The following is an 11,288-nucleotide window of genomic DNA, read 5'->3' as shown; positions in this document are numbered from 1 at the left end:
TGTTCAGGTTAATGCTACAAGGTAAATACTCTTAGTAAATGTGTAAAGTGGAAATGCTATCAAAATTGAAACCACAACTTTTTTTTTTTTTAAGATTTTATTTATCTGACAGACAGAGATCACAAGTAGGCAGAGACGCAGGCAGAGAGAGGAGGAAGCAGGCTCCCTGCTGAGCAGACAGCCTGATATGGGACTCCATCCCAGGACCCTGGGATCATGACCTGAGCCAAATGACCTGAGCTTTAATCCACTGAGCCAGCCAGGCACCCCTGAAACACACAACTTATTCTTGGTACTCACTTTTAAGTGGAAGACACCAAAGAAACAAATGAGACTTCTAATTCAGAAAAACTATTTTAAGACATCATCTAGGACATCTCAAGGGAAATGTCCAGGTGTATACAAACTGTCTGAACTTTTCCACCTGTCTTGGACCTCTTTGACATGCTGCTGGACCATCCTTGTCATCTTGAACTCCTCTTCTTCAGCTTCCTGGGCATTCTTGCTGGGTCTCCCTGCCAGAGCCTCATCCATTATCTTTTCTCTCATTTCTTTCTTCTTGCATCACTTAAAAGTAGATGCTACCTTCTGTTCTGCCTATGGTCCTGCTTTATTGCGTCTGTGCTCTCTGATTTCTGTTCTTTACCTCATGTTTCAACATTCATCTTTATGCTGATAACTACCCAATTGTAATGTACTTATCATATGGAAAAATTATCAGCACAGAAAAAGAATTGCTTGTTATGTAAAGAGTGTTAACAGACTGCCTCTAAAAGAACTGTGGAATATTCCTCCAACACACAGATTTAGATGTGGATTCAGGAGCTTTAGGAATACATTTCATGAAGACTTCTTCCTCCTTTTCTTTTTGGCTCTGTATATAATATAAAAATAACTTATACAACCACTTAATCACATAATTTTGGGAAACTTGTCCAAATTTAAAAATTTTGCATTTTATCTGAAAACTGAATGACAAAGGATTTTATTTTGAACAAATCCAATGTTATTCTTAGGAGAATTACAGAAGATGCACATAGGAATGCCTGGGTGGCTCAGCTGGTTAAGCAGCTGCCTTTGTCTCCAGTCATGACCCCCAGAGTCCTGGGATTGAGCCCTGCATCGGGCTCCTTGCTCAGCAGGAAGTCTGCTTCTCTCTCTGCCTCTGCCTGCTTGTGCTCTCTCTCTCTGACAAATAAATAAATAAAAATCTTTAAAAAAGAAAATAAAGTACTTTAAAAAAAAGTTGCACATGATCCATAATTTAAAATACTTACGCTTAAAATTTCAAGAATTTCATCTAGTAATCGGTATACATTTTCCCCAAACTCATTAATTCATAAAGCCATATGTTTTTTAAAAAGAGCACTGTTTTTCTACCATTATGTTTTTAATAGCAAATGCAGAGTTTCAGCTATATTTTAATTTAAATAGTCTTTTGCAGAAAAGCCATTGTTTACAAAACTCTTTGTAAAATGGTTTCTATGGAGAAATGAGTTTCCAAGATGGAATATAGAATCCTTGGCTCAAACCTCTGCTGCTTAGCAAGAAAGGAAGGAGCTACTTCCATGCTCTCTCAGGTGCTGAGGAACCTTTCCTCAACCACCCCGTTGAGTAAGGGGTGAGGTGACATTCCTGCTCTTTCCTGGGTACAAGAGGATTCCAGGAAGGAAGGCGATTTATTCCCCATGCAACCTCACGCCCACCAAAAGAGAATTTTGTGGTGTGAAACTATGTGATAAAAGGTACAAAATATTCTTAAATCTGGGATTCTTGAACTGGGATGTATAGGTTTTATCTAGGAGGAGAGGCAGACATTTCCTCTAAATCTTCATTAACAACAAACATGTGCTACAAAGGAACAGACATTACTTTCAAGTTGTTTTAACTGGCTCTCTTTTTTAATTGGCATTTTCGTCCTATGTATGAGAGTATAAAATTAAACACGGTTTCTAGTTCACATTAGTCAGTATAATCATGAATAAAAGTGTGGACACTTTGGGGTTATACTGCACTGGCATATCTTCAACAACTACAGGAGTGGTAATTTGTTTCTTCTGTCACCCTTAAATCTTATATATGAATAAATGGCAGTCACCAGTCCTTTAAGAATAAGGTGGATTCTGGGGAGCCTAGGTGGCTCAGTTGGTTAAGCAACTGCCTTCAACTCAGGTCATGATCCTGGAGTCCCGGGATCAGGTCCTGTATTGGGATCCCTGCTTGATGGGGAGTCTGCTTCTCTCTCTGACCCTTTTCTCTCTCTCTCTCTCTCTCTCTCTCTTTCTCTCTAATATACAAACATAAAGTCTTAAAAGAAAAAAAAAAGATTAAAAAAAAAAGAATAAGGTGGATTCTGGAAATCACAATGATCTGGAGACTCTATACATAAGGTTTCCTGGGACATTTCAAACTTCTTAAAGATAATCGTGGAGACATAGAAGCTTGAGGCTGTTTGTGGTCGAATAGGACTATAAACATTCTTTTTTTTTTTTAAGATTTTATTTATTTATTTGACAGAGAGAGATCACAAGTAGACAGAGAGGCAGGCAGAGAGAGAGGTAGAGGGAAGCAGGCTCCCTGCTGAGCAAAGAGCCCGATGCGGGACTCGATCCCAGGACCCTGAGATCATGACCTGAGCCGAAGGCAGCGGCTTAACCCACTGAGCCACCCAGGCGCCCTAAACATTCTTTCTTAAAACTTTTTTTTTCTCTTGAATTTGCTTTCTGCTGAGCTACTTAATTACTATCTTTGCATTCTTCCTTTTTTCCTATCTCTAAGATAAAATTTGAAGAGTTCACTTTCAACCTATTTTGAAGTTGATTTCCTACTCCCTGCACTTCCAGCTCCTACTTAGATGCTCCCACTGGGATCTCTTCATCAACAACTCAGCATTCTTTTTTTTTTTTTTTTAAGATCTTATTTATTTATTTGACAAAGCACACAAGTAAGGGGGTGGGGGGGGAAGAAGGCTCCCTGCTGAGCAGAGAGCCCAGTATGGGACTTGAGCCCAGGACCCTAAGACCATGACCTGAGCCAAAGGCAGAGAACCCACTGAGCCACCCAGGCACCCCAGCAAATCAGCATTCTTAAACCCAAACACATCTTTCTCCACTCAGCACCCCAGTTTTTCCTGATTTCTTTTAATAACATCATTATTTTGTCATCCAAACTAAAATTGGTCTTTTTTCTTTTTTAAGATTTTATTTACTTATTTGAGAGAGGGCATGAGAGGGGAGAAGGTCAGAGGGAGAAGCAGACTCCCCAGCAACCTGGGAGCTTGAAGAGGGACTCCATCCCGGAACTCTGGGATCATGACCTGAGCGAAAGCAGTTGCCTAACCAACTGAACACCTAGGCACCCCAAACTGGTCATTTTTTTTTTTTTTTAAAGATTTTTATTTATTTATTTGTCAGAGGGAGAGGGAGAGAGCACAGGCAGACAGAGAGGCAGGCAGAGGGAGAAGCAGGCTCCCTGCTAAGCAAGGAGCCCGATGTGGGACTCGATCCCAGGACACTGGGATCATGACCTGAGCCGAAGGCAGCTGCTTAACCAACTGAGCCACCCAGGCGTCCCCAAACTGGTCATCTTTTATTTCTTCCTCTTGTTCCCTACATCTGCCAAGTTTGTCAGTGCATTTTTGCTTCATGTCTTTCTTTACTCCTTCCTTTCCTTTGCCATTAGTATTTCTCATTACCTCATGCATGGCTGTTACTGTTCTTTTAACTGGGATGTCTTAAGTATGTCTCCCTCCAACCTAGTTGACAAAAAAAAAAAACCCCAACAGTCATCTTTTAGTTGCTAAGTTTTCCAGGAAAAGATCCACTTGTTAGCTATGTCCTTTGTCTTTCACTTACCTAGTTAACCAAAAACATGTATACTTGCTGCGGGACTATTTGGTCCCTGGCCCCTCCCATACTAAGCTTTACACTAAAACTTAATGGAAAGAGACAAGGGGAATGATTATTATACTTTCTTTTTTGAACCTTAGGGCAAAAACCTGTATACTAAAGGTACAGTTTAGGTTTGCCTCTTTCAGTGGATTCAGAATAGACTAGTTTCAGTGTTAGAATTGGAACCTGCTAATATGTCTGTTTCTTATGCAGTATACACAAGGCTGAGAGAATATAAATCGTGTTTATCTGGGAGATCTGTAGGATGAGAAGGACCAAGTAGACTTGGCCCTTGTGTCTCATGCTTTGGTCAGTAACAGAGGCTAACCAATCTTTCACAGTGCCTAGCTTTTGAATTTCTGAGTTAGGTTCATAGTTACATACTTGTTGAATGATGGTAGTCTAAATTGGCTCAAATCTTCACAAAATTATGGGTTATTCTAAATCTACTGAATCCCATATAAGTCAAATTCTTTCTTGGTATTTAATCCTCAGTCAAAATGAGAATTTAATTTTCATTGAGTATGTCCAAAGGACATACACACCAATGCAGTACAGTGATTACCTCTAAGAAGTGGAGTTAAGGGGGAGGAATTTTTTTACATACTACTTTTTAAAAAATGAGCATATCCATTTTTTGATGAATAATTAAAAATAATATACCTAAAAAACATAAATGACACACATTTTAGCTTAGGGAGTTTTCCGTTTTAGAAGGTAACATACTAGTATATAAATAGCAACATATATAAGAAACTTAAATAGCAGAAGAAGCAGTGTAATTTCTTGGTCTTTCCTTGAAGCATTTACCATATGAGACAATTTGTTATGTTTTAGTTACTTTTGTTTGTTCATCTGGACACAAAGTAGTTCTTAGAAATAGAGAGAGAGGGAGAGACAGAGAGACCGAGGGCACGTCTCTGAGCCTCTTAGAACAGATGCACCCTTATCATGGAAAAATAATTACCACAAAGACTAACACTCTTATGTGAGAAGCGTCAACAAGACTGCTTTAAAAACACTACAGCTTTTTATAAACTATTCAAAAGATTTGTCAATAAGGAGTTTCTGACCACTCAGAAAACATTATCTCCCCATCTTTCATACACATAAGCCTCAAGATTATAAAAAATTTGAAAAGGAATAAATGGTTAAAATAGTTGCAAAATGTTTTCTTCACTAGCCTTATCACATCTCTCCCATCGGCTCCCCCCCACCCCGCCCCAGCCCCCAATAACTTTCTTCCTTACGCTCTTGCATTTTCCATTACAGCCTGAATTTTCTGGGAATGGTAATTGCCACCAAAGTAGATACAGCCCTACTAAAGGGATAAGTGGGCAATCTATCTTCGAATGTGTTTCAAAAACAAACACTGGGCACCCCGTCAAACGGCAGCTTGGAGGGTTTAAGGAAAATACAGAACTGGGTGAGGAAGTCTTTGCGGGAGTGGGAAGCAGTCCTTCCACTCAGCTGTTTTGTGGCTCCTCAAGTCTCAAGCTGTAGCCAGCTTTGGCTCTTCTTCCCTGCCTTTCCAACCTGGCTCCTGACCCTGCCAGCTCATACTGGGGTGTGGGCCTGCGGGTGCTGCACCGGGGTGACAACAAACAGTCTAGATGCGCCGAGCCATTTTGTAGTGGGTCCAAGTCGGTACACTGATGCAAAGATAGCAATCCTCCTGAGCAAACGGACACTCTTCTAGCTCCAGGGCTCGGATAGTCCTCTTTTTTTGTTTTTGTTCTTTTGGTGCGGTGCCTGGGTGGCTCTGACACCTTAAGGCCGCTCATCTGCGGCTCCTCCCCCACGAGGTTCCTACTCCTGGAACCAAGTACGCCTTCGCCCACAGCTCGGGCACCCCTCGCACTTCCTCCCTCTCACTGCACCCTCGCATTTCCTCCTCCTCCTCCCGATCCAGCCTTCCTCCCACCTGCCCGCCTCCAGCCACATGACAGGAAGGGCTCCGCCACGCGACGTCACCGACGTCCGCGCCCCCGTCCCTGTCCTCCCCCCGCACCGCACGCAAAGGGCGGCCCACGGTGGGGAGAACGTGGTCGCGCGCTCCGCGATCCCCAACCAGAGCTCGCCAGAGCACCCCGGCGGCCGCCGCGGAGCCCGCGCGCGGGTTCCCGGATGTGCGCCGCTCGCGGAAGCCCCGCCCCGCCGCCGGCTCCGCGCGCGCCCCCGCCCTCCGCCCCGCGGCGCTCCGCTTTCCCCTCCCTCTCCCGCCCTCCCCCTTTTTCGTGCCTTGAGGTTGCGGGTCAGCGCGAGCTACTGCAGTGAGTCCGTCACGGCTCCGGCGCGAGAGCTAGGCTGTACCCCACGAGCCGCCTGGCCCCCTCTTCCCCCTCTCCCCTTCCTCTCTGCCTCTCTGCCTCTCCCCTTTCTCGCTGTCTCTCCTCCCTCTCTCTCTGTCTCCGAATCTCGACCTTAATTTCTCTTCTTCCCCGCTCGCTCCCGTGTGCCCAGTCACCCGGCCGGCGCGGGCCCCGAGGCACCGCCTCCCTTCCCCCAACCTGCACCCCCTCCCCCGCGGGCGTCCCGAGGGCCGCAGCCGCCACAGCCCAGCGCAGCTGGGCCGCCGCCGCCGCTTCCTGCGGGAGCCCTTCTGAGCGCCGACACTCTTCTCCTCCCGCGCGAGCCGCCGACCGCCGAGCAAAATGGTGAGATCTTTGCTTCCCCAATGCACCATCCCTCCTCCGCCCGCCGCTTCCAGGGCCGGGGGAGGGGGCGAGCCTCGATACCCCCGGCCGGCTTCCCCCAGTGGAAAATTCGAGAGACCCGGCCCAGCTGGGGCCGCGGAGGGTCCGGGAGAGCCCTCAGCGGTCCGGGTGCGTTGGCAGCCGGCGGCGGGTGGAGGCGGTGGGCCGGCTGCCTGACAGGACCGCGGGGCCCCCGCGCCCGCCCCCGGGCCCCCGCGGGGCGCCCCTCCGCCTCCTCCCTTCGCGCGCGCCGGCCTCGACACCCTCCTTCCCGGCCTACCTGGCCCTGGCCCTGGCCCATCGTCTCCCCGCATTACTTTTTTACGTACCCTCCTGCACGTGGAGCCCCCCTTCCACCCCCAGACTCCTTCAAGTTCGGGCACATTCCAGAATTCTGGGGAAATAATACGTGGTAAATGGCTTTTTATATAAGACCCACTTTCTCTCCAGAGCTGTTCTCTCTCCCACTCCATTTTCCAGCAGTGAGGCTTCGCAGGGATCCTGCCACTTACTTCTCCCCTCTCCTGTTCGTATTTTGGTGCTGTTTGCAAACCTTATGGGGTTCCTTTCGCCGCTGCTTTTCTCTCTGCACTGGCGAACCGGAAAGGTCCGAGGTGTATAGTCCTGAAAACGCAGTCTCTAACTCGGTCTTTGATACATGGGGATACTTGTTTTCATCGCTTCCTTGCTGTCCACGGCTTTTCGTTTTCTTTGTTACCTTCCTAAGTCTCTCTTGTGGTTGTTTTTGAATCATGGCGATTTAAATTTGTCTTTCCTTACCCTCGCATTAATCCCTAGGTAGAATTCATTGCTGTAGTGTTTCAAACCGACGCTAGGGGTGTGTCTCCCGCCTCTGTCACTGTAGCCAAGAAATCAACGACGCCCTTTTAGCCTGTTACCTTACCGGTTCCCTCGCCCCGGGTAGCCGCTGCAGTTTCCTCTCTGCAATCGCGAATTGTATACGTAGTAGGAAAAGTTCGCAGGGCTCTTCCATATGTGTCAGATATTCAGACATGTGATTCGGTTGTTAAGCTTTTTCCAAGAGTCTTCCAACAGTTGTCAGGAGATTTTTTAGACCGATTGTTTGACGTTGGGTAATTTCTTGGATTGTATTTCACCCTGTATGTAGAATTTAAGTGTTTCAAAATAGAGCGGTGGATTAGCAAAGGGAGAAATCCTGTTGACGGCAACTTAAAATCAGTTCGATGGGATTGTGAGGGAACAAAGTGAAACTAGAAAATACAAGTAAGTCAGCTTTTATTTAAAATAGAGGACAAATGATTAAGTGTACTTATCAGTATACTTAAAATCCAAGTTATGAAGAGACTTAATAAATGATTAGTGAGTGATATATGGAGGAAGTTTTTCCCTGCCAACTTGGAAGGCAGCTCAGAGACAGCTTTGGCCCCCAAAGTTAGAAAACTTCGGTTTTTCCAGAGTACAACAGAAAACAGTTTAGATCAAGACCATTAATAGTGCAGTCTTTTTGTTGGCATAGTTTTTTTGGAGTTATGAATTGCATTTGAGTGCTTTACTGCCGCTTCCTTATACATATATTTTACTTGAATGTCAGATCTTGAAGATCTTTGACCATTGCAGTGAATGTTTTTACCAGCATTTGTAAACAATAAGTTGTGAGGAATAATGACCCAGCCTTTTGTTGCTTACCTGTTATGCATCAGAATGAGCTGGTTTCCAGGTGTTGTTTTTTTTTTTTCCCTGTAGCCTCCCCTCAGGAACCCCCCCCACACCCCTTTTTTTGACCAACAGATTGAATTTGGGAAATTCTTTTTTAGCTCTTAAATTTACCTTCCTCATACTCAGTGTTTTCTTATCTTAAAAGAATATTCTGAGGTTTACTTTTTTTTTTTTAAAGATTTTATTTATTTATTTGACAGAGAAATCACAAGTAGATGGTGAGGCAGGCAGAGAGAGAGAGAGAGGGAAGCAGGCTCCCCGCTGAGCAGAGAGCCTGATGCAGGACTCGATCCCAGGACCCTAAGATCATGACCTGAGCCAAAGGCAGCGGCTTAACCCACTGAGTCACCCAGGCGCCCCCTGAGGTTTACTTTTTGATATTTTTTCCTTCTAGGTCATTATTTCCCTCTTTCCAGTTTTCTTTTCAGTATTTTCTGATTTACTTTTCCTTCTTTCTTCTGCCATTCTCTCAATACCTTTTCAGGACCTAGTTAATTTGTTGTGACATTGGCTTCCCAACCTTAGAATTATTTTAGTCTGTTGAATGCAGCACTGGTTTCAAGGTATCAAGAACATACCTACAGGTCAACTCTGCTGTATGGGATATTAATTAACTCACATAATTTGGGCTTTGGAGTGATCTGGTTCATTTTTCTAGTTAATTGAGCCTAGAATTCTGAAAATTTTCACTCCCTTTGGAAAACTTTATTATAACTCTTACTGAGTATCATGACCATATTGACAATTTTGTCAGTGGGTTTTAATTTATGAATTAACTTACGAATATCACTGATCAATTCAAGTAAGGGGTAAGTAAAAAGATTGGATTGAATTTACCAACAGTCCTTTCCAATAGGTATTTATTTTAGTTGCTATGTTAAAAGTAGTTTATTTCTTTTTTACCTGAGAGTTAAGTCTTTCCCTCCCTCCATCTCTTTTTGAATCTTAAACTGCTGAGCATGCAGGTGGCATGAAGATTTTACATACACAGACACACACCTGAGTACCGAGCTTCTAGGAATATCCACCCCCCCTCCCAGTTGTCTGATAAAATTGTGTATGTTTACTGAAGTAAATAACTAGATGTCTTCATAATTCTTTTCTCTGGGTAGGCATCTGTTTTAGATAAGAGTACTTCAGAGTTACTGCCATGCAGAAAAAGAATAAAATGATTAACAGAAGAATGTTTGTTTAGGTCTGTATGATTGAAAAGTCTCCGAGTAATTTTTGGAGGAGTAAATTTTGTAGGGGCATTATTTTATTTTATTTTCTATTTATTTTAATTAATTAATTTTTAAAGACTTTATGCATTTGAGACAGAGATAGAGAACACAGAGTGAGAGGAAGAAGCAGACTCCCTACTTAGCAGGGAGACCTATGAGGGCTCATCCCAGGACCCCGAGATCATGACCTGAGCTGTAGGCAGATGCTTAACTGACTGAGCCACCCAGGCCCCCCTTTTGGAGCATTTCTAGAAACTTAGTTAACTTTTCATGCATCAGAAATAGTTTTCACCATGTACTTAGTATAATTTAAAAATAGGATTTTATTTTGGATGCATATATCAATATGGTGTGTGAGTAATTGGCTTTAATTTTATAAATGATGTTTTTATGTCTTTGTGTTTTTAAACTTTTTATTAAAATTATTTCCACAATCTGGGGTGCTAGGGTGGCTCAGTTGGTTAGGCATCTGCCTTTGGCTCGGGTCCTTATCCTGGGGTCCTGGGATGGAGCCCGCATTGGGCTAGGCGGGGAGCCTGCTTCTCCCTCTGCCGCTTGCCCTGCTTGTGCTCTCTTTCTCAAATAAATAATTAAATAATTAAAATAAAATAATTTCCAATCTGTAAACAGAATTCAAAACATTTATTGCTGTCAGTGATACCTGCAGTTGGAGTTGCATACAATGTATTTTAGTTCAGATTCTGTGACAAAGGCTGTATAGCAACAACAAAGTAAGCAATCTCTGTATTATGACCTGTAGAATTAAAATTCACAGTAGTCATGAGAAGAAAATTTCTCTGTTCATTCTGTGCCATAGCGGATGAGAAAATTAAAAGGGCATAGATTGTAAGGTAAAGAAGCTGAGGGTCAGTCAGCAAAGCAATGTGAGGGACAGATAACTGTGGATAGATCAGGCATCGTTCTAGGTAGTAAGGCAAGCAAAAGTACACGGCAGTATAAGGAGGTCAGCTTGGGCCAGGAGAATTAAACAAGTCAGACCATGGGCCCAGAGGCTGGTCAAGCAACAGGAATTCATTCATATCACAAATACTTGTAGCTTTTGTCTGCTGTTCACTGGTTACTGTGCTTGTTTGTTGAAGATATTAAAATGACTAAGGCAGGTTTCCTATCTTCATTTAAGTTTAGAAAATAATCAAATGCTAGTAGGTATGAAAAAAGTTAGTCCAAGTTACGATATGAGTAATGCACACAAAGCCTAATAGAAATTGAGGAAAGAGCAAGATCAGTTTTATCTGGGATTAGGGAAAGTTTTATGAAGGAGGTGAAAATTAACTTGGGTCCAAAAAGGTTATTAAGATTGCAGAGGGCAGAGTTGGAGGCATCTAGGAAAAGATTCTTTAAATCCTGGAGATAGAGAAAACATTATTTGGAGCACTGGTACTTGGAACAGCATTGTCAGCATCATCTGGGAACTCATTAGGTCCTACCCAGACCAGCTGAATCCAAAACTCTGGGGATGGAGGCAAGCAGTCTAAATTTTATAACTTTCTGGTAATTCTGTTACATGCTAAATTTTGAGAGCCACTATTTAGAAAATAGCGAGGAATATGTTTATTTAAATCTTAACTGAGTATCTGTTAACATACCTCACACTGACTGTACAAACATAAGACACATTTGTAATTTCCAAGGAACTTAATTACATGGAGCAAACAAAACATCTAATGCATTGTGGCCCTTGCTATTAACAAACTAAACGTGGGGTGCTTGAGTACTTGGTGTAGGGGTGGGGCGCCTGGTTCAGTCAGTGGAGCATGTGA

The 11,288-nt window shown here is 43.6% G+C and overlaps 1 protein-coding gene across 1 annotated transcript in view; it reads left to right on the top strand.

Moving 5' to 3' along the window:
• The first annotated feature begins 6,075 nt into the window (after positions 1-6,075).
• Positions 6,076-11,288, top strand: part of DNAAF10 (dynein axonemal assembly factor 10) — a 108,555-nt gene continuing 103,342 nt past the window's right edge. The window contains 1 exon segment of the mRNA XM_044264115.1: positions 6,076-6,547. Coding sequence (XP_044120050.1) covers positions 6,545-6,547 — 3 coding nt within the window. The 5' untranslated portion in view covers positions 6,076-6,544.

This window comes from Neovison vison, chromosome 8 (assembly GCF_020171115.1).
Source record: "Neovison vison isolate M4711 chromosome 8, ASM_NN_V1, whole genome shotgun sequence".
Classification (NCBI taxonomy): Eukaryota; Metazoa; Chordata; class Mammalia; order Carnivora; family Mustelidae; genus Neogale; species Neogale vison.
This window is presented reverse-complemented; position numbering and strand designations above follow the sequence as displayed.